The 22,416-nt window shown below is 34.4% G+C and overlaps 3 protein-coding genes across 3 annotated transcripts; 2 read left to right on the plus strand and 1 right to left on the minus strand.

The window, feature by feature from the left end:
* Positions 1-599: 599 nt before the first annotated feature.
* On the plus strand, positions 600-3,747 carry LOC110417791 (28 kDa ribonucleoprotein, chloroplastic-like). Its single transcript, XM_021430323.2, has 4 exons — positions 600-1,256; positions 1,346-1,447; positions 2,976-3,257; positions 3,422-3,747. The coding sequence occupies exons 1-4, from the start codon at positions 714-716 to the stop codon at positions 3,482-3,484; spliced, it is 990 nt and encodes a 329-aa protein (XP_021285998.1). The 5' UTR covers positions 600-713; the 3' UTR covers positions 3,485-3,747.
* A 592-nt stretch (positions 3,748-4,339) lies between these two features.
* LOC110417792 (protein-L-isoaspartate O-methyltransferase 1-like) lies at positions 4,340-7,081 on the minus strand. The gene is made up of 4 exons (XM_021430324.2): positions 6,771-7,081; positions 5,861-6,131; positions 5,207-5,371; positions 4,340-4,779 (listed from the first exon to the last, which is right to left on the minus strand). The coding sequence occupies exons 1-4, from the start codon at positions 6,990-6,992 to the stop codon at positions 4,529-4,531; spliced, it is 909 nt and encodes a 302-aa protein (XP_021285999.1). The 5' UTR covers positions 6,993-7,081; the 3' UTR covers positions 4,340-4,528.
* Positions 7,082-13,760: 6,679 nt separating this feature from the next.
* On the plus strand, positions 13,761-17,735 carry LOC110417839 (protein SIEVE ELEMENT OCCLUSION B-like). The gene is made up of 7 exons (XM_021430399.2): positions 13,761-14,038; positions 14,168-14,275; positions 14,616-15,064; positions 15,156-15,265; positions 15,528-15,673; positions 15,761-16,240; positions 16,428-17,735. Exons 1-7 carry the CDS (start codon positions 13,829-13,831, stop codon positions 17,040-17,042), a joined length of 2,118 nt encoding a protein of 705 aa, XP_021286074.1. The 5' UTR covers positions 13,761-13,828; the 3' UTR covers positions 17,043-17,735.
* The last annotated feature ends 4,681 nt before the right edge of the window (positions 17,736-22,416 follow it).

Raw genomic sequence — 22,416 nt, forward strand, 5'->3', positions numbered from 1 at the left:
CATGGATATTCTTCCAGGTGGGCGGAAGCCAAAGTTTTGGATGACTTGATTGGGCAGTTCTTGCAAAACAGACACTAAGATCAGAGACTGTCCGACTGGCATCTTTCATATCTAAGTCTATAAAAGGTAATAAGAAGGGAGAGTCTGTATTTCTAAAAACAAATGTGGTTAGTGAGAGTGAGAGAGAGAGAGGAGTATCCTTCATACACTTGACAGGAGAGAAAATGGAAGCTAGGAGGTCTGCTTGGTGATAATGTTGAATAAGTACATGAAAGATGTCCCGATAAGATTAGCTCAGTTAATTACTCGTTGGATCACATGTCTAAATACGGGATCAATCTTGGACAGATGGACCATAATTGAAGGAATCACCTCAGCCAACCTGCGACCTTGCAAACTACGGTGGAAATGGGTATAACACCATGTAGCTTGGTTCTTATTTGCATCCTTCATATATAGGTATTATCAAAAGTTAGATGGCCCCGACTGAAACATCCAAAAGCCCATAAATCATCCAAGAAGTCCACAAGTGCGGGGCCATATTGGCCCGTTAACGCTACTTCCCCATTTGCCATTTAATGGAGAGTAGGATAATTGTTCCTTTTTTTCGATAAACCCTCTCCTCCTTTCTCCAGTCTGCCCCCTTATCCTTTCCCCTCCTCTTCTTAAACCCTCTCTTTTCTCTGTATCTCCTCCTCAATTCTTCAACCAAAATGTCTACTGTAACCAAACCCATATCCCTGGCAGACTCATCTTGCCTCGTCTCTCTCTCTTCCCACTTCTCCACTTCTTCCAAAGCTCCATCTCTCCTCTCACTCCCTCCAAAATCCATCAAGCTTTTCCTCTCATCTTCCCGTTCTCCATCCCTTTCAGCACTCAGAACAAAAACCCATTTCCCGTCTCTAGTTGCCTTTGTGGCCCAGACTTCAGATTGGGCCCAGCAAGAAGAAGAAAATGACACCACCATAACCATTGATGGGCAAGAGCAACAAGTCCAGGAAGAAACTGAAAGTGAAGAAGGAGAATCAACGTGGGAAAATGAAGAAAGTGATAGGGCTGAAGCAAATTTGTCTGATTGGGATCCTGAGGAAAGTGAGGATGCAGTTTTTGAAGGACAGGGTGGTGATTCAGAAGAAGAGGACTCTATTCAACCTCCTGAGGAAGCTAAATTGTTTGTTGGGAATTTGCCTTATGATGTTGATAGTCAAAGTTTGGCTATGCTCTTTGAGAAAGCTGGAACCGTGGAAATTGCTGAGGTTAAGAGAAGTTTTCCGTTTTAAAATTGGCTTTGGGTCAAAAACTGTTGAAATTTTATTTATTTTGATGAGATTTTTTCTGGTTGCAGGTTATTTACAATAGGGAAACTGAGCAAAGTCGTGGCTTTGGGTTTGTAACTATGAGTTCCGTTGAGGAAGCTGAGAAGGCTGCTGAACTGTTTAATCGTTATGTAAGGTTTTTTTTTACTTGTTTTGGTTACATTTTTCTATTGCTGGACTAATATCTTTGATAATAAATGAGGAAATTGGAATGTACAAGTATAATATATAAGCTATTATGTATCTATCTGAGCCTTATGTGGAAAGATAATTATTTGTAGGAAGCTCTTGTATTCATTTCAGAAGCTATCCTCTATCTCAGTTATTTGTTAATTCTATATGTGGTGGGGAAGTTATCATCAATTGTTGATTCATGTTGCTTGGTTTGGTTGAATTGACAATTAAGAAATAAGTATGGTGTGGTGAATATGCTTTAAACTTTTATCTATTCAAAGGGAATGCTCTTTGGAAGTAAGCATGCCACAAGTCTAAGGGCATATTGCTTCATTTTGATCTATTTCTTTTGACTTGCATTGACTTTTATCTTCACTCTTTATGATAAACTTTCATTAGGTTGCTAGTCATTGACAATTTCAGGCTGGCTATCTGATTTCTTGAACTTTTTGTTTTTCTCCTTGCCATAATTCCTTTAATGTCAGGTTGGTTAGTTATTAGATTTGATTAAATGTATGATAGATGGTTAGAATATAACAGTTATAGAAAGGGAATGGCTGTGAGACCCTTTTGCAATTACCAGAGACAGGGCTTTCAGACTGTATCCTTAGGAAGATAAATACATAGTGAAGGTACATATTTTCACAGTTTGTTTCTTTGTAAGATATGAATATGGAGCACCCAAGCATTTGGCTCAATATTTGGTGCATGATCCCCCAACCTCAAAGACCAGGGTTCATATCTCCCCTACCAAAAAAAAGAAAATAAAGATATCAATGTGGAAGTTCTAACCTATCAAATACTCCTGTCAGCATGCGTTATATTCTACATGTTGACATCAACTAGAAAAACCACAAGTTATTCATTTGTTGTTCTTACGTCTCTGAGAGACATCTGTTGTTTGTGTACCATGATTCTCACAAGGGTGTAAAGTTTGTGTTTCTACTTGTTTGATTTGTGCCCATAAATGGATGCTTGCTAAAACCAAGTTAACTATTTCGACTTAGCCACGACTAGCCCTCTTTCCTATTGATGGTATCCTGCATCTAATGTTAAAATATCCTCGCTTTGACCATGCAAGCATGCTTTGGGTAACACTAAGAAAGAAGAGAAAAAGCAGTTGATTTTCAATTACAACTTTCATTACCTTAGGAATCTTTTAATTGTCAATAAACGGATAAGATAAATGCTAGGGCAACTTTGTTGAGCTTGTGTATTATTAATTACTTTTTCCTATGATATCCAAGGTACCTTTGTTTGTTTTTAGCTCATAATTTGACTAGAACAACTTAATCTATCTATAATGTGTGTGCTCTTTCACTTTCTTTTTTGTCCTAGGAGATTGTTTGATGAAAGTAATAGGTACTCGGCTATGTATTGATCTCAAGTATTCTCCAATTTTCTTTTACCTGTTCATCAATGTGCTTTGAAGTTGTATTTGGTGTTTGTACTTAACTTCATGGTTGCCTTCTGTGTTTTAAACAGGATCTAAATGGAAGGCTCTTGACTGTTAATAAGGCTTCTCCTAGAGGATCACGTTTCGACCAACCCCCTCGTGTGTATGAACCTGCTTTTAGAATCTATGTCGGTAACATTCCATGGGATGTGGATAATGCTCGACTGGAGCAGGTCTTCAGTGAACATGGTAAGGTACTGGAGGCTCGTGTAGTCTATGATAGGGAGACTGGCCGTTCACGTGGTTTTGGTTTCGTGACTATGTCCTCAGAGACTGAATTGAATGACGCCATTGCTGCTCTTGACGGACAGGTATTTAGAGTGTTTTCTCAACAAGTTATGCTAGAATTTGGAGGAATATAATTTTCCATATAAGAAATGGATTCTCTTGGCTATGATGGTATTGCAAAGACACAAATCTACTTTCTAGGTTTCCCAGTTTATAACCATCTTACAAGTATCTTCTATTGTTGCAGAGCCTGGATGGGAGAGCGATAAGAGTAAATGTTGCAGAGGAAAGACCAAGGCGAGGCTTTTGATCTTGAGATGATTTAGATGCATGAACTGCTGCTGTTGCCTTTTCTTCTTCTTTTTTTTTCTCCTTAATTAACTTTTTTTTTTGTTAAGATTAGATTTATAGTTTTGAGTTTTTGCACAAGAATTGTTTGAAATATTTCTACCCAGAGTTATGAAGCCATGTTTTAAAGTGCCTTGTTTTGAAGGTTTCATTATCTTTGACGTTCGTTGCTCGAAATTGTAGTATGACAAATTATGTATAACACTAGTACGCATTTTAAAGCAAGACTTCTTCTGGTCGTTAAATAATCCTAGTAGTACATTTTTGTCTATAAAGTAACCGCTAATGGTGAGTTGGGGTGTTGAAATTTTATCAATTAAAGATGCTAAGTAATCGAGAAGCCAAATTTAATGACAACTCAGGGGAGACCATAGCCAGACTAGCCGATGACCTGCGCTGAACATTCAAGTAAACTGACTGGAGGGCAAGCAGGGCAAATTATGCGGCAATCTGGGCATCTGGGATTAACAGGAACAGATATCAGAGCATTGGAGTATGTACAGAGATAATATAACAATCAGATAAAAGAGCATTGGGGTACATAGCCTCCAAGCTGCTGGAAGCCATGGGTGAATCAACCACGTCTATGCCATCGAATTTGAAACTACAGTTTCATAAAACATATACATTAAGTGCACATTCCTCTCCGACGATGATGTTAATAAAAAAAATGCATAACAGTGTTGGGGCCTTGGAAAGATGTTTTGGATCCCACACCATTTCAAAACCTGTAGCAGCACAAGAAAAGAATGAAAAAAATCATGTAACCAATTTTCATCTCTCTAGAATCAGCTACTGACTGCTTCCTGGACACGGATTACGTTAACTGGACCTTGCATTTACTTATTATTCAAGTCCAAACACAAACCATCTATACAGAGGCGCAGGTCTGGAAAACGAAATATTTAACGATGATAGTCTGTAAGACACTGGATTCAAGAACGACCAACCCTTCTATACAATGATCGACTTTCAAATAACCCAAGTAAGAGATACATTTTCAAACTCAATAACCCCTCAACTGAGCATCACGGCTGGTCAAAGGAACATAACGGACAGAAGTCTCACCACGAATGCTAATTGAACCATCCAAATTTTTGTCCACTACTTTCAAATCTTGGAATACATTTCCTACAGGAATCACCATTCTGCCACCAGGCTTCAATTGGTCAAGGAGGGGCTGAGGTATTTCAGGTGCTGCTGCCCCAACATGTATAGCATCATAGGGTGCACATTCTGGCCAGCCTTGTCGTCCATCTTATGACAAAGCACGTAGTCAAAGCATTAGTCATAAGCATTCAACAAAACAGTGACTCTCCAACAAATTTATATGACAAAAGTTTGTCCCCAAAAATAAGAGGTTTTTTAAGGAAAATTACACTTAGTGCTAAGGAAGTTGCATCAACAAAATAGAAGAAACACTTTCTATCTCAATACTGTTCGATATCAGAGTTATCTCCAAAACCCCAACCGTGAAAAGTTATAATGATATCATTATCTACAGCTATATTAGTTCTTCACAAAAAGTATGTCTCACACAGCTAAACCGCTCATTTGAAGCCCAAGAGATAAACCAACTCAACTAAGAATTTGGTTCATGGTTTCATAATCCTCCATTAAACATTAGACAACATTATATTTCAATAAAAACTGTAAACATATAGCAAGTTCAAGAGTATATTACCCCCAGCATGCACTGAAAGAGAGCCTTCTTTTAATAATGGAGCTGCAGCACTTTTTTTAATATTTTCTATGGAAGAAGCAACCAATTCAGGAATATGTTCCACACCAACAGCACGACCTTGTCGTCCAACCATTACCGCAAAGCAAGCAGTCAAGTACCCAGTTCCTACAGGAAAAAATGCATAACAAATCTAAAATGCCTTTCACAAAAGAAAAGTAATAAGTTTTCCAGTTGATGGTAGACAGCATGCAATGACCAAGATTATGCCAAAAGTAATAAGGTGATGACCCAAAAAGTTTTTGACACTTAAAGTTTCACTCCTTCCATTTTCTTTCCACAACCCCATCTCCCAACTTAACCAAAAAATAAATAAATATAAAATCCTTTCCAGCCCCTCTATTTTGCCATTAAGTCATAAACCACTTGACAAGGATAGCTGATGGTTTTACTGAAGCTCTTCCTAAACGCAGGAGGATTAGATGCAGCCATCAACTCGTATAATTTGACTCTTTCTCACTGACCGTCGACAAAGTAAAATTAACCCAAGAGAAGCACATTTGATGTTTAAGCATTCCAACAGAGTTATACATAAAAAAGAAATTGAAGAAGCGCAGAAACGACATGGAGTAGTAGCTTCGAGGAGTGCAACGAGACCTGAGCCAACATCTAAAGCGCGCATGCCAGGCTGCAAATTTTCCTCCAATAACTGAAGGCAGGTAGCATGCATATGAGGTGCAGAAATGGTGGCATTGTAACCTATTGCCATGGGACTATCAACATAAGGTGGGGTCCCATCTGGAACAAAAAATGCCCTATCAACTGTCTCCATTACTTCAGCAACCTTCTTGGATGAAATCACTCCATAATGCTGCAAATGCTCCACCATTTGTTTGTTTTTATTGATCCCATTTCCACTCCAGAAGCGCTACAAATTATCAAGATAAATGTTTAGCACAAAATCACTATTAAATTGAACAAAACAAGACAACAAAACTTCTCTCAAATTATCAATAGAAAACCCCCTAGCTAGAAAAAAACAGCAATAATGAAAAAAAACCACTGACTTCTACAATGAACAGCTGTTGTTACATTATAAGCACTAAATTTTTTTTAAAAAAAAACTACAACCACAAATGCTGCTAGTTTCAAGGCAATGTCACAAAAAAAAAAAAAACTTCTGACAGAGAAGTTGAACGAGATTTAGACATCATCCAAAGTCAGATGGTCTCCATATCAGAGGCAGCCACCGGCAGAGGTTGATTACAAATTATCAATATTGTAAAAATTCATTCCCTTTTGTCCCTAGAAAAATTAAACTTTACTAATACGTCAATCAAAAAATCAACAAATTCATTATTTCTGGAAAACCCAAAACCAATTAAGTAAAGAAACATAGAGAGAGAGAGAGAGAGAGAGAGAGAGAGAGAGAGAGAGAGAGAGAGAGAAACCCACTTCCCCATAATCACAAGAAAGAACGAAAAGAAACACCCAGAAAGCAAAAATGAAGAAACTGTTAGTAAACATAAAAGTAAAGCGAGCGAGAGAAAAGAAAAGAGTAGGGTACCTCCATCCTGAAGAAGAGAGAGTTACCCGTGAGGAGAAGACTGAAGTTAGCTAGCTTAAGATTGTTAAAAGAAGAATACAAGATGGAAGAAGGGGAGCGTCGTTGAAGACGAAGATGGTGATGGTGAGGAAGATGAAGGAGGGTTGTGCAGTTTAAGAGTTGCTTTATTGGGGGCGTACAATAGCGGCATCCATACGCTATTACCGTGGATAGATTCATCATTTTTGCATCTTTCCCCTTTTACGATTTTGTTTTTTATTTTTTGTTTATTCCATTTTTCTTTGCTTCTCGCCCGTTCTCTCGCTCTCCATTCATAGATTACAGGGCTCTCAGTACACTTGTCCAGCTCTGCTCTGTCGGTGCTGTTCGGGGGGAACCGACTCATCTTCCTACGTGTCAGATGGGTTGGGCCTGAATTCTCGTTTGAGCCTACTGAGATAATGATTTCTTCTTGAACTCTGTCTTGGCCCAAGAATAAGGAAATTTTTGCCTGTTCTAGGTGATAATGATTCCTTATTAAACTAAACTTTCTTTAATTAACAATCTTTTATTGAATTAGACATTAACTATTTTTTTATTTTTTATTAACATTGAAATATTTATTAAAGTAAACTTTCCTTAATTGATCAATTTTTTATTAAATTAAATATTAGCTAACTTTTATCTATTTATTTTCTTATTCTTAATAAACTTTAAATTTTGTTATATTAAAACCAAGAACTTGTATTGGTCATATTAACCTGTAGTACTGTGGTCTATAAGCACATCTATCATGTGGTAGTCAATTTTGATAATCGGTGACTATACCAAGTCATAATGGTGGAAAACTAAGTATTAAGTCATATATAATTAGTTAATTATTGTCATTTGAAAAAAAAAAAGTTACAACAATTGTAATAATTAATTGATAAATCATTTTATTAAATCAAAACATCCTGGTTAAAGTAAAATATTGACCAAAGTTAAAAAAAAATCTATTTCTTTATTAAGGTTGAATTCCTTATTAAAGTAAAACACTTGTTAATTGTTTTCTAACACTTTCCTTTCTAATGTTCAATTCTTTATTAATGATTTAAATAATGATGTCTTTAATTTTCTTTGTAAAAATTTTAAAAATTAACCCATCATCAAAAATTATTTATTAATATAATTATATAATTATCAGTAAATTAAACCTTTAAAAATCATTGAAAGAGAAGAATATAGCTACAATAATTTTTTTTGGATATATTTATACCATCAAAAAAAAATTCATGGCACCTTAGTCTAATTAAATATCTATATAAATTCATTAAAATTGTTGCTTATCATGTTGAAGACAATGAGAGAGTTTTTCCCCTTGATCCTTTTCTTTGCAAGTATCATAACACATGAATCTATAAAGTTACACATAATTCAAATTCTTTTTGTTTTTTTCAATTTTAAGTACATATAATTAAATTACTATTTTTACTAATAATTTAAGATACACTATATTATGTATCCAATATTTATATACATCATAATCTATCATGACACAAATTATTTCTATTATACCCAAAAAAAGTGTTTTTGTATATAATTTTTATTCGAGTCTTTCCTACATAGAAGCTATATCTATTTTCCTTTTTTTAAAAAAAAATATATATAGATGCTATATCTAGCACCTGCTTTGGTTACAATTTTTTGTAATGTTGATCAATGTGCTTTAAAAGGTGATCCAAATTATAACAGAAAATTAGTATAAAATATTTGAAGAACCATAAGTCACTACCAAGTCAATCGAACTATGTTTTCATTATCATTCCATTTGATTTTATCAATACTTTACACAAATGTGTATTTGTTGGTTTATTAGATTACATGTAGATAAGATTTATACCTATAAATTATAAATATTTTTTGTTTTAATCTTCCAAATTCAGTTGTGGGCTTGAGTTTTTTTTGTTATATTTCGGGATATGGATCCTTTGAAGGTGGGCTTTGGGTTTTGGAAGATACTTGATTTTTCAGTTTCAATTAAACTATCATTGCTGCTGCTTTCAAGAAGGCAAAATATGAGGATATTCTATGAAGTTACTTTGTCTATCTTCGTTATCTTATCACTTGTGTTTATCTTTCCATTCTTTTACTTTGTTTTTGTTTTCTTGGATTATAACAATTTTTTTTTTCTTTTAGTGCATATACAAACTCATTTGTCTTATGGGTAGATTTTGGTTTGTCTTTATTTAGATACAAACTTTGAAGTGCATAAAATAATTTAACAATTTTGGATGGTTTTAATTTTGAAGATTGATATGCTGTAAAAACAACTTTTGTTAGGGCTGTGTTTCTATTTGATTTTATTTTTGTAGTTTTATATCAAAATTATCATTATTGTAATTTGTTCATAATAGTTTTGAGCTGATTATATGGTAGTTTTTATTATTAATTATCCATCATTTTCTTTTGCTCACAATTTTGAGTTGATGATGTGGTAATTTTTGTGTTGAGCATGCTACCTTGGTTGACACAACCACTGGTATTTGTTTTTTCCAGGTGACTTCCAGCGATAAAAATCCATGCACAAAGTTTGTAAAACTGAATATAAAATTAATAAACTTTTTAAACTTATTTGACTTACATTTGGTCTTATAAATCATGTTGTACCTCTCTTTTTTTCATGTAATTCATTTTAATACGCCAAAGTCTATTTGAAAATTAAACAAGCTCTATAGAATCATTGGATTTCGAAAGTAAGCATATTTTTTTTGAAAAAAAATTAATATATATATATATATATACATATTATGATTGAGTATTGTTGTAAATTAATTCATACAATCAAGACTAATTGATTTGTTATTTTTTTTTAAGTGTTCAACCACACTTATAAATGTGTAACAGGTCACGATGATTTCATACAAAATAAATCTAAAATTATTAGTGCATGTCAATAATTGATTGACTTTTACTTTAAAGTTGACATTATTATTAAACACTAATCTTTTTTAAATTTTTTATAAGAAATGTAGACTTTGCACTAAAAAGATTCATTTTCATAGTCACAATTTGATATGCATATCTGGTCTGAAGTAAATAGAGAGATGGAAATTACACGCACTCACATATATGTATTTGGTACTTGATGCTTGCTATCACTGCACTTTTAATGCACTACGCATCAATGTAGCAACATTTGAGTCCGCATGTGGCCTTGGTATCTCAAATGCTATCAATCCCCAAGTTTAGTTGAAAGCGCAAGTGGAAAATCTAACACAAGATGCCGGTAAGATACGTGAAGAAATGAAGGAGAATAATGCCAATATCATGGCAAATATGAAGGAATTAATGACCCAAAAAATGAAGAAATTTATGACATATATAAAAGCAATGATCGTAAATAATGTGATTTTAAACAAAGATATGCAGATAATTCAAGTTCAAATTCTGAAGGGTAAGCTGGAGACACTTTATAATATTATGCACCTATTTCTGTATGTGGACTTAAATATTTTTTTAATTTGCATATAATAGTATATTTAACTTTTATTTATATTTGTCTGGCATTTTTAAATATTTTATATTTATGATGATTAATTTTTCATCAAGTTGATTTTGAATTTCAAATTTTAATGAGTATTTTTGTTATGAATTTTGGATATGAATTGTGAGTTGAAATGAAAAAATAGATTATTTATAATGATTTTAATTAATTTTATTGATAAATTTTATCTAAAAAATTTTGTAAGTAATGTGGTTGTTGTTGACATACTTTCTTTAGTAATTACTAACGAAATTCCTTAAGTGATGATCCTATTACTGGAGAAAAATTTATAATGATTTTTTTCAAAGAAAAATTTTATCAAAAAAATCAAAATTATATCAATGAAATTTTTGAATTTTCCGACCACTAGTATTACCAACTACATTTTCAACGATAGATTTTCCAATAAAATTTTCTATGAGAAGAAATCAACTTCGCCAAACTTTTGAATTTTCTCAATAAAGAATTAATTTCATCTAAAAAAGCCAAATTTTTTTGTAGCGTTAGTACAGTATGTAGGAACTTTTAAATCCTTTAACATTGTTTTTATTTTAAATTAACAATATTTTTTAAAAAAAAAAAACCATATCAGAAATAGAACACTAAAAGGTTTTTAGAAGTTTTCAAAGTCAAATTAAGAAGCACTATGCTTTTGTTCTTCCCAATTTTTTTTAAAAATAATTCTTCGTAATTTTAAAAAGGACTCTGCTATATGAATTATGATTAAACCAATAGATTTACAAACATATCATGCATCGCATCAATTATAAGGCACGTCCTAAGTTTTGAATGTGAGTTTGTCGTTGACATCTAAAGAGTCCATTCCTCATGCTGTTTAATTTACTCACTTCTAAAAAAAGTAATTACTATTCTTATTTAGGAATCTATCACAAAATCGTTATTATAGTTTTGAGAAAATACATTATAAGAAAAATATCATATTCAATTGAATTGAATTGAGAAAAAATTAAGTGTCTTAAATAATGTAGACATTTCAAACAATTAATTTATATTTTTGAGATTATGAAATAAAGTATTTAATGAATATATTGTTACGGAAGTATATTTTTACTTCTATAGATTTCTTTGTTCGAGTGATAATCACATGGACCAATGCTAATATGATAATAATGTGTTTTCTTATTCATAAATATGAATAGAGATTATTAATAGAAATTAAATATTAAAATACGTGAAAATGAGTCTAATAAATTCGTAATATGAAATAACATAAAATCACGTTTACAAGATTTTGTTTTTGGTACATTAATTACATTAACAATATGTATTAGATTTAATTTTAATAACATTACTTCCAACTCTGTGATTAAAGAGGGAAAGAATAAAGAGATACAAATTACGCTAATACTACCCTTTTTTGTTTGGTTATTACAAGTAAAATAATGTTCTATCATTTACAATTAATTAATTATGGTTGACTATTTAATTAAAGTTCAAAGGAAACATCATTTTTTTCTTAGGTGCCTCATATCTTTTAGGATGTGCTTGCCAATAATGCTGCCTAATTAGTGGTTAAAAATCTAAACCTAGAAATATAATGTTTCAATAATTGATTGATATTGTATCTTAATAGATGATTAAATCTTAACTATTCAAATTTTGGATTAAGTAAAAAATCAAGTAATTATTATTTTTTTAATTATGAAATTTACATATACAAGTAAAAATCACAACCAAATATCCCTCAACATGTATGACTAAATTATTACATTTGATATAAAAAGTTAAAATGAAGTAGACTAAATAATTAACAAGCTAAGGTCTTCTTCTTGCATTTAGATCGCATTGAGCAACAATTGGTCGATGGAATGATCTATGTAAAATATAATATTTTTCATTACCTGTTTTACTTGCATTTAGTTTTAATTGATGTTTAACTTATTTATGGATCTTTGTCATTTATTTTTTTTTAAATTTTAAGTTGCAATTTATTGATTTCTATATAAAAATAAAATACATTCTAGGTATAAACTTTGTTTCCCATATACTAAAAAATTATTAAATTTTATTATTTTGTATGAACATACAATTTTAAATATTGATTTGAATAGGGAAATAAAAAAAATATTGATTTAAATAAGGAATGATCATCATGATCCATGATGATCACGTCGCCTATTCATATAAGTTAAGCATAATAATCAAATTAATCTGAATTATTTGGTTGATTACAAATTTGTTTTGCTAAAAGATATATATTTTTCATGTTTGTTGTTATTGCAAGTTACATACATCACCCTAACGCAAGTTAAAGAAAATTATATACAATGAATGCATGTGCTTAAAAAAAATTTCAAACAGAGAGCTGAAACATGTTGTACATATAGCATAAAACTAAATAAACTTTAATTTAGTTTAATTATTAATTAATGTAATTAATTATTTATACAATATGTTTTACATGAAAAAGACAATATCATATGATATATATGTTGTTGGAGATAGATCAATTATTATTTACAGGTGTTAAATTTGATACGGGCACTTTAGCACCAACAAGTTTCAAATATACATTGAAAAAGTTCAAAAAAAATACATAAAAAAGATAACTGTTCCTCTGGAAAATTTAATTAAAGTAATGAAAAATCACTTGAGGGGTTAAAGCAGGAGCCTTTGTTTATTATTTAGTAGCCCATCTTGCAGACTTTACATGTGTGCATTGAACTTTTTGTTCATTTGTTTATTAGAAGGGAAAACTTAAATAGATAGTTATTATATTATAAAAATTTTATAAAAAAATAAAAAAATAAAAATATCAATCAAACAAAACTTACTTTTATTTAATTAGAAGATCATCTTCGCCTCTTTTGTTTAATTTTTCTAGTTATATCTGAAAAAGGTGAAAAAGAAGAGATGCCTTAGTGGGACAGTTTACGCACACTTTGGCATAATAATAATTATAATATATAATATAATACTAACACCGCTTTAGATCACATGACACTTTCAATCCGATAGATTAACGGGAAAAGCTTTATTCTTCCTTATAAGGAATCATCAATCATCAACAATTTTTCCCTGGGATTATTAGTTAAAGCATCTCTAACTTTAATCTGAAGTAGGAAACTCATGTTTGAGGAGTAAAAAAGATGATACTCCCACAGGACTTATAGCAGGTTAGGTCATGTAAATGACATCTCCTTTGTGATGTCACAAAGTGAAATTAAACCCCCTTTCAACTGCTTCATCAGTCATCAGTACAAGTCCTTTTGACTGGGAACGGAAAACTAGCTAGCCAGATGACAGTCTCTTTAATTTTTTCACTGTGCAGACAAAGAAGCAGCTTGGGGCCAAGCCAATCATGGCTACATTTATATTATCCTTATCCTAATACACAGGCTCTTTAGCTTTTCTTAAGACTCCTCTTGCAAGCAAGGTACAAATTCGATCTGCCTTTATTCCATTTGCTCATCACTATATAAACCTAGGAATGCTTATTAAAGAATCCACAATACACCAACAACTTGAATCTCTCGGCAGATATACCTATACCTATATATTCCTTGTGTAGCGTATCCAGCATTTCCCAAATATGGCAACCACCAACGTACATCCTTCTAAATCGCAGCAACAGCCCAGGAGAGAGCGCCGAATGTTCTCAGTATCTGATGATAATGCCATGATGAAGCAGATTCAGTCAACTCATGCCCCTGATGATCGTGAAGTTGATGTCAAGCCCATTCTCCAAATCATCGAGAACGTTTTGCGTCATGTCACTCCTAACATTGATCGTGCTCTAAATGTACTAAGTTTCTAGTACTTTTTAACTTTTTTTGTTCCATGACTAGCCTAATTTTATGTATACATACAAGTCTTTGAAATACTTGTCGGTATTCAATTTCGATCTGACGTGTGCTTTCAATTTTCGTAGGCTGCAGATCAAGGACACATCGATAGCTTTGATGACAGAGCCAGCCTGGCAGCTATAGATGGCATGCTTGACGCATTGGCCTCTATCGTGCACAAAATCTCCTGCGAGGTTACTCAACGTTTATAACATTCCATTTCAGTGCCTTATGCAGTTACACTGATACTTTTTCTGATTTCGACTTGAGTGCATATAAATATAAATTTTATGGCCCTATATTTTCATTTTGAATGGTGATAAAACAACAGGCTTTTATTAGAAAAGATGGTGGGGATTATGCAAAGACGACAGATATATTTGACAAAATATAAATATCTCAAGTACAATTAGATCTCTCAAGATGATCATCCCTTTCTGCTCTACTGAATTCTCCTTGTCTTACATTGAAGTCTTGATATAAAGATGGTGATGAGGAGGAGGAGGATAATTGTGTCTGAATGTGTGTTTGTAGATATCATGCAAGTGCTCAGGTGGAGGAGATGCCCATGCAACAACAATGGCGCTGCTCAACATGCTTTCAAGCTATTCATGGGATGCAAAAGTGGTGCTAACCTTAGCAGCTTTTTCTGTGAATGTTGGGGAATTTTGGCTTATTGTTCAGCTCTGCACTACAAACTCACTTGCCAAGTCCGTGGCCCTTCTTAAGCAACTGCCAGACATCTTAGAGCATTCTCACACCCTGAAACCACAATTTGATGCACTTAACAATCTTATCAAGGCAATGATGGCTGTAACCAAGTGCATTGTTGAGTTTACAGAGCTACCTTCTCAGTATATTGCGAGCAATGTGTCACCAATGTCAATCGCCATGGCTCATATCCCCACAGCTGCATACTGGACAATGCGAAGCGTTGTGGCTTGCGCTTCACAGATTGCAAGCCTTGTGGGCTTGAAACATGAGTAAGACACTAACTTTAACCTGCTCGATGCCTCAACCCAATTAATATGATAAATTTACCAGTAACTAATCAATCGTTTTCGTTGATTTTAGGTACATTACGTCAACCTCGGAGGCTTGGGAACTATCAAGCTTGGCGCATAAAGTCAGCAATATACACGATCACCTTCAAAAACTATTACGTCAATGTTATCAGCATATCGGTGAGTCCTCGGATATATCATTGCAAAATTATGATATATAAGCACTTAAATCGGAGAAAATTTTCTTCATGGCCTTTCTGCTCTTTTGTTTCTTTATGAGAAATTGCCTCACAGCAGGAGAAGAAAGACCTAAAACACTGACCGTAAAATGGCTACCATTATTTTCCCTATTATGCGAATATATATAGACTTCAATAAAATATGTGATAAAGGTTAAATACTTACTGATCAAGAAATTGACAAAGATCATAATGGGATGCAGATGAGAAGAAGCAGACCGAAGCGTATGAAGGCCTGGTGCAAAGTTTTGGAACGCCTCAACTAGACAACTTGAGGATTCTCATAAAACTTTTCTCGCTCAGCAAGGAAGATCCTCAAAATGCTCTCTTGGGTCCAGATAAAACCAAGGTCTGTTTCGAAGGATACATTTCATTTTCACATCCCTGTTTTAAATTAATTGGATGTATGAAAGTATACTTCTGCTGGTTCAAACAGGTTCATATGGACGTACTGAGGAGAAAGCATGTGTTACTGCTCGTTTCAGATCTTGATATCTCCCAAGACGAGATTCAGGTTCTTGAGGTTCTGTACAAATACGAACGGGCATCGTCTGGGGTTAACTATGAGATCATATGGCTCCCAATTGTGGACATATCAACTTGGAATGATGGTCAACAGCAAAAATTTTTGAACCTGCAATCAATTATGCCATGGTATACTGTGCACCACCCTTCCATTATTGAACCAGCAGTCATTAAGTACACCAAGGATGTATGGCGTTTCGTAAAGAAGACGATTGTGGTGACCCTGGATCCACAAGGAAAGGTCACATGCCCAAATGCCCTCAACATGTTGTGGATATGGGGAAATGCAGCCTTCCCTTTCAACACTGAGAAAGAGGAAAGTCTGTGGAAGACAGAGGCTTGGACGATTGAGCTACTTGTTGACGGACTTGAAGCAAACTTACAAATTTGGGTACAGACTCACCCACCTTTTGCAGATAGAAAAACAAGTCAAAATGTTTTAACATTTAGAATGCTGTTTTAGACACCGCAAAGTATATATATATATGCAACCACTTGCTTATCATATGTCTATCTCTTTATTCTTAATATGCTTAATTCATTCACTTTCTAATCATGTGCCTTGCGTTAATTATCAGATGAAACAACAGAAAGTCATCTGTGTATATGGTGGTGAAGAATTAGAATGGATCGAAAGTTTCACTTCCGCAACAAAAAAGGTTGCACAGGCTCTGGGCATCGGATTAGAGATGGCTTATGTTGGAAAGAACAACGCCAGGGAGAGGGTGAGAAAGATTTCCGGTCTTATCAATGAGAAGCAGCTTAGTCACGCCTGGCCAGATGGCACTATTTGGTTCTTTTGGAACCGGTTGGAGAGCATGTTGTTCTCGAAAACGCGACATGGCAAGACCGATGAAATTGACGTTATAAAGCAGGAGGTCATGACACTACTAGGCTACGACGGGAGCGAACATGGATGGGCAGTATTCTTTTTAGGATCCATTGAAATGGTCAGGGCCAAGGGAGACAAAGCTCTAAGCAGCATGCAAAGCTTTGAAAATTGGGAATACCTTGCTCGAGAAATGGGTTTTATTCCAGCACTCCGCAAGCATCTGGAAGGGATTGCCGAAGATCATCACTGCACCCGTCTTATCCTTCCAGGTATCAGTGGGGGAATTGCGGAGAGGGTGGTCTGTGCTGAGTGTGGACGTCCTATGGAGATGTATTTCATGTATCGCTGCTGTGTCGATTAAGCCAAGAGCGAAGCCTTCGAGCAAATTAAGCCTAGAAACCAGAATAACAATCACTCTTGGGTCTTGATTTGCTCAAGGTGATGAATGATATATGGTAAGATGAACTAGAAGGTCTAATGCTCTTGTATTTACTTTCTGTTTGCTATTATTATCATTTCTACATTCTACTGTAGTGGTGATGTTTGTGAGATAATGTTTTAGGACTCTTTACCACTCATCTTTGGTTGTTGAGGAGTCTTAGGGAGTACTAATGATAGTGTGCCGTGCTGTGCCTACCTTGTAAGATTACTTCGCTAAAATAATCAGTTTTCCGAGTTTGTGGCTTTGATATTGCTCTCCCTCTCTCTCTCTCTGAGTAGTTTTTTTCTTTGTGTTTTTTATCTCCGAATAATCTGGGTTTATGGTTCGGGAGCCATGTTTGGAAGCAGGAAATCCCTTGTTTGTGTTTGAAACGGGGCTAAAATAACTGAATTGCGCTTAAAGATTCCAGACTCCCTGTAACTAGGCTGCTCGTGGAAATCATCTCCGAATACAAACTGGGCCTTCCTTCTCTTTGTCTCCCTCAGGGCCATTTCGGCCCTTTCTAGCTTCCACCAGGGGAATATGGTAAAAACTAGTTTCCGGTTACTCCAACGTAGACAAATTGTATACGTCAGTAGTCAATCGACTGACTTCTCTTGAAAATCTTAGAAGTGTAAGATTTGTCTTTCAACATCGTCTGAACTCACAGCCAGTTAACTATTATCATATCAAAACAACTGCGGCAAACAGTTATAGTAATGAATTACTAGTCGAAAACTTTAAGTGGAGAAAAGAAGTAGAAACAAAAACGTACGTGAACCAGAAGGCAAGCATGTTTGATCCATCAAGTTGATGTCTGTAGACTCTAAGATCATTCATGGTCATGGAAATGTTGTTATGTGTCCATTCACGCATATGGGAAGGTTTCCTGGAAAAAGAGCAAGGCAAGATTGAAACTTGTGTTAAAAAACCATTAACTACTTGAGTAACTTGGGAGGAGAAAGACCGCCACCTCATACTTTCACACATCCAGCTACTTTGCCACTTCAATTTCTTGGAAAAAGTACAATGAAATAATTCTTTTCCCAGAAACCGAAGCTTAGCAGAGCCCATCTCTGAATTAATATGTCTTCGGGATCCCTTTGCAACATTAAAATAAAACAACATAGTAATTGGTCTGAAACAAATCACATGTAGGCCAACACTAACCGATGACAATCTTTCTTATTTCTTCCTTTTTGATGGTTTTGGTCTTAATAATGCTATGAAATATAGAAACCATAGTTTAATGTTATGAATACATCTCTCATGAAAATTTCAAACAGGGAGTAGTCTGCACCTGCAGGTTGACTAGCAACCAGCTCTACAGGTGCCAGGTGTATGGTAACCTTGATTTGTGCCGACCCTCTCCTTTCTATATTCAGGCCGGTATACCTTTGCTGTCTTCGGGCATTTGTAGAGTTGAAAACCTTATCAAATAAAGTGAATATATTCTGCTCCTTTGTATTTCTCTGTCTCAGTTGACCATTTGATACTAATAAGGATTATACTAAGCCTCGTTGAAGATCGTTCATGTTAGGATGACCTGTACCAGGGCCATTCAATTTTTTATATCAGAATGTTTCTTCACATCAAATTCTAATCCACAATTCCTTTACTTATTTCCATAACAAACAGCCTCTTACACTACAACCCTGCCACTAAGATTTATCTTAGCTATGAAATTCCAAGCTTGACTCCAGTTTTAGCATTGAATTCATTTAACTATACAATAAGTCAACCTTAATTGTGAATCGAATTATATTGGGGTTGTATGCCCCAAAACAGGCGCAGTTAAGAATTAAAGACAGAATTGAACATGATTAACTGCCAAAGTACAGAATTACATCAAAAGCAAACAGTTTCAGGGTCAAAATAGATCAATTCTGGTAGAGATGCTGATAAACCACATAAAACAATTAGTTTGTATAGTGGAGGCTTACCGGTGGAATTAAACGGAGATTTTTGGAGTGGCGATAACCCCTACGGAGGACAGACGAGTTGGAGCAGCCTTGAAAATCAGGGTGTTACATCAATCAAACAAACCTTTGATAACCCACTATACATGGTAGGCCAGAGAGGCATTACCATGCCGATGAAGAGCTCTCCATGCCAAAGCAAGGAACAAAATCCCTACTTATCTTTTTCTCTTTTCTCTGTTCCCCTGCTTTCTTGTCGCCATGATAGTCATCAAACCATCCTATATGTTACGTATTCATCAGTGTCTTGATTCTATATGTTTCTTGATTGCATTCTTACATGTTATACACTACGTTTCTCTCTATTTCCGGTTGCTTGAACCTGTAATTAGTGATTATTTGATCTTTGATTCAACATAGATTAATAATAATAAGATTGCTTAAGACCATAATTACACCATAGAAATTAAGTGCAGCCACATCTTTATGGGATACCCTTCCATTGCTTTATATGTTGGTTCTTTCTTAGGCAATACAGAGACAAGTAAAATTAGAACAGCAAGAACCAACCCAAAAGAAGGAAAAGCAGTCAGATTTGCTTAAGACCATGTTACACATGAGACTGGGTTACAGTGACTTTGACGGTTTCAAGTCATTCAAATTCCCCAACTTGACTGGGGCAAAAAATGGAGGAAAATCTCTTTTAAAAAATACTACACCTCAGCAATAAGCAAGACAAAATAGCGAAAAAAAAAAAAAACAGTTGAAGCAATCCAGCGAGTCAAACTCTACAACTTGAAAGACATTGACACATCACTTAAAGAACAAATTCAAAGAAAAAACTAAATTCTAGAGTTTCCACTGTCCTGCAAAAACACGGGTTCCATTCAACAACTTTTTCATGATTGCCGCACTTTACTCAAGCCATTTAACCAGTGAAGCAAGCAGCTCCCCTTTTATTGTCCATGACCACCAGCATCGCCGTCCGCAATTTTCATCGGCTGGGTTCAGTTTTCTGAGTGGATGGGCTGCGATCATTTCCAGGCAGACTCCATTCAAGTCTTTGATTGGGTGGGTTGCTTTCAAAGCTTCAGTGAGGCGCTTTGTGGGGAGACGTTGACAGCAAAGTAGCATCCGCACCAATTTTCTTTCATTTTTACACTTCTTTTTCTTCAGGAAAAAGAGAGAAAATAGTTATCATACATTTTACCAAAAACAAGAAAATAAAATCCATGAAATTCATATTCTCATATGTGCATAAATAAAAAAACACAAACAAAATAAAGAACAATAGTATGTCAACTATAGTTTAATTGAGTGACTTTTGTAAGATGATGACACATAGAGTTCTAATGCAACGACCAGGAAATTAACAGGAGTTAACACCCTATGCCCTACTGCATTGATTTGTTTTACAATTATTGTGATAAGAACTTGAATATGAACGCAACTGCCAAGGTTATGAACCACATTCCCAGGAAGAACGGCAAGGGAAGATCATAAAAATTTCTCTCCAGTGCGAAACCTGATTGGTGTTCGCAAAAACATGCCGTGTGGTTCATCTTTTATTAGTCTTCTTTTTTGAATCTCGACTAACCCCTGCTTCGGTTCATGGGAGAAGCGTGTCTCTTTCTGGCTCCATGCCCTTTATCCATATACCTAAAAACATTTCCCTTTTGAGATCACAGTCAAATTTGTCCTTATGTTATGACTTAATATTCAATTTGAACTTCAATTATATTGATTTTTCTTCTTTATACTTTTGATTTAATTGATTTCTGAAAAAAAAAAGAAGAAACTGAATAGTAATGGGAAATGAGTATAATTTTGTTTGGCTACACTCCTTTCACACTTCAGAAAAACTTTTCTTCCACAAATTTTGAAAAATTAAGAAATATTTCTCTAATTAAAAGAAGATTATTTTTATTATTATTTTAGATACGTACATATCAAGTGAATTTGGACTTACTATGCTGGAATTAAGTAATGAAGTCAACAGACTTATTATTAAAGAAGAGGTGAGAGAAAGGAAAACAAATAGCATGAACTGCCTTTTGGAATTATTTATTGTTGTTTTTATTGAAATATTGAAATACTAATAGTCTTTTTAAACTAGCGAGGAATGGGAACATTTTAAGTATCATTTTGGTGTGTCAACTTCAGCACCGGAGATCAAAAAGATGATCCAACGGCTGAAAACAAAAGAAAGACCTCAAAAGGAACCTTTGTTGACTTGACCCCGCCGGCGTTGACTGCTAGAGTTCTCAGAAGTTTCCCTATATAGCTCTGTATTTTCTACGCGTCGGCCAAACGTTGGGGACAGCAGTAAAAAATGTATACAATTCTTGTGCACTGTCTTATTATAATTTGGGTTCAGAGGAAAATAACAAAGAAATGAAACAAAATAAAAAATATATATATGTTTCATATGGGGTTTTTCTTTTTCCTTTTGTCAATTAAAAAAAATACTTGTCTATCACAAACACAATTTAAATTTTTCAATATCTTATACAATTTATTAATAATACAATATTTTTCTTTTTTAACAAGTAACAACAAATTATATATAATTTATAATTTTACCATTATGTAACATGATTGATTTATAAAAAATTACATATTAATCACGAATTCACAAAACTAAGTTTGAAAATACTCAATCCAAAAGATAAATCTTTATGAAGGTAAGAGTTGAATATTGAGTATGACTATTGGTAATTTTAACAAGTAGTTCAACAAAAGTTTGAGAATTTCATGAAAGTTTCCCTTGCTATTATTGGTATGTGTTTGTCTTGTTCCGTTTGCAGTTACCACAGAACCAAACATTGAGGGTTCAAATAATGAAATCTGAATAAACAATTTAGTCCATTGGATTTCTTGTCTTGGTTAAAATGCCAGTTAAGAAATCAGGGGGGCATTGAGTGGTAAACTAAGAAAAAGGAAATCAACTTTAAAAATGGGCTCCACAAACCATGTTTTTCCACACGGTATGAGCTTATAAGAAAAAACCATCCAAGTCATACATACATCCAACAACCACCTACGATTTTAGCAGTATGAGCTAATAATCAAAGTCTCTTAATCGCATCCCCTCCCCACCAACGCCTCCTTAATCCGCCACCAAAAATGGCATTCTTTCCGTGCAAACCCCACCACCACCTCCTCCCCTTATTCACTTTCCTTTCTCTCTTCTTCATCTCCAATGCAAGGCTTACTGTCGACCGTTCAGACTTGAAAGCTCTCTCCGCCATCGTCAAGGACTTGGGCATCGACGGTCAACGATTCCCTGCCACAAATCCTTGCAGCGCTGCTGGTGTTTTCTGTGAGAGAAGGCTCGCGGACAACAACACTTATGTTCTCAAAGTCACCAGGCTTGTCTTCAAGTCCCAAGGGCT

This window comes from Theobroma umbraticum, unplaced genomic scaffold, assembly GCF_002168275.2.
Source record: "Theobroma umbraticum cultivar Fairchild unplaced genomic scaffold, ASM216827v3 scaffold_50.0, whole genome shotgun sequence".
Taxonomy (NCBI): domain Eukaryota; kingdom Viridiplantae; phylum Streptophyta; class Magnoliopsida; order Malvales; family Malvaceae; genus Theobroma; species Theobroma umbraticum.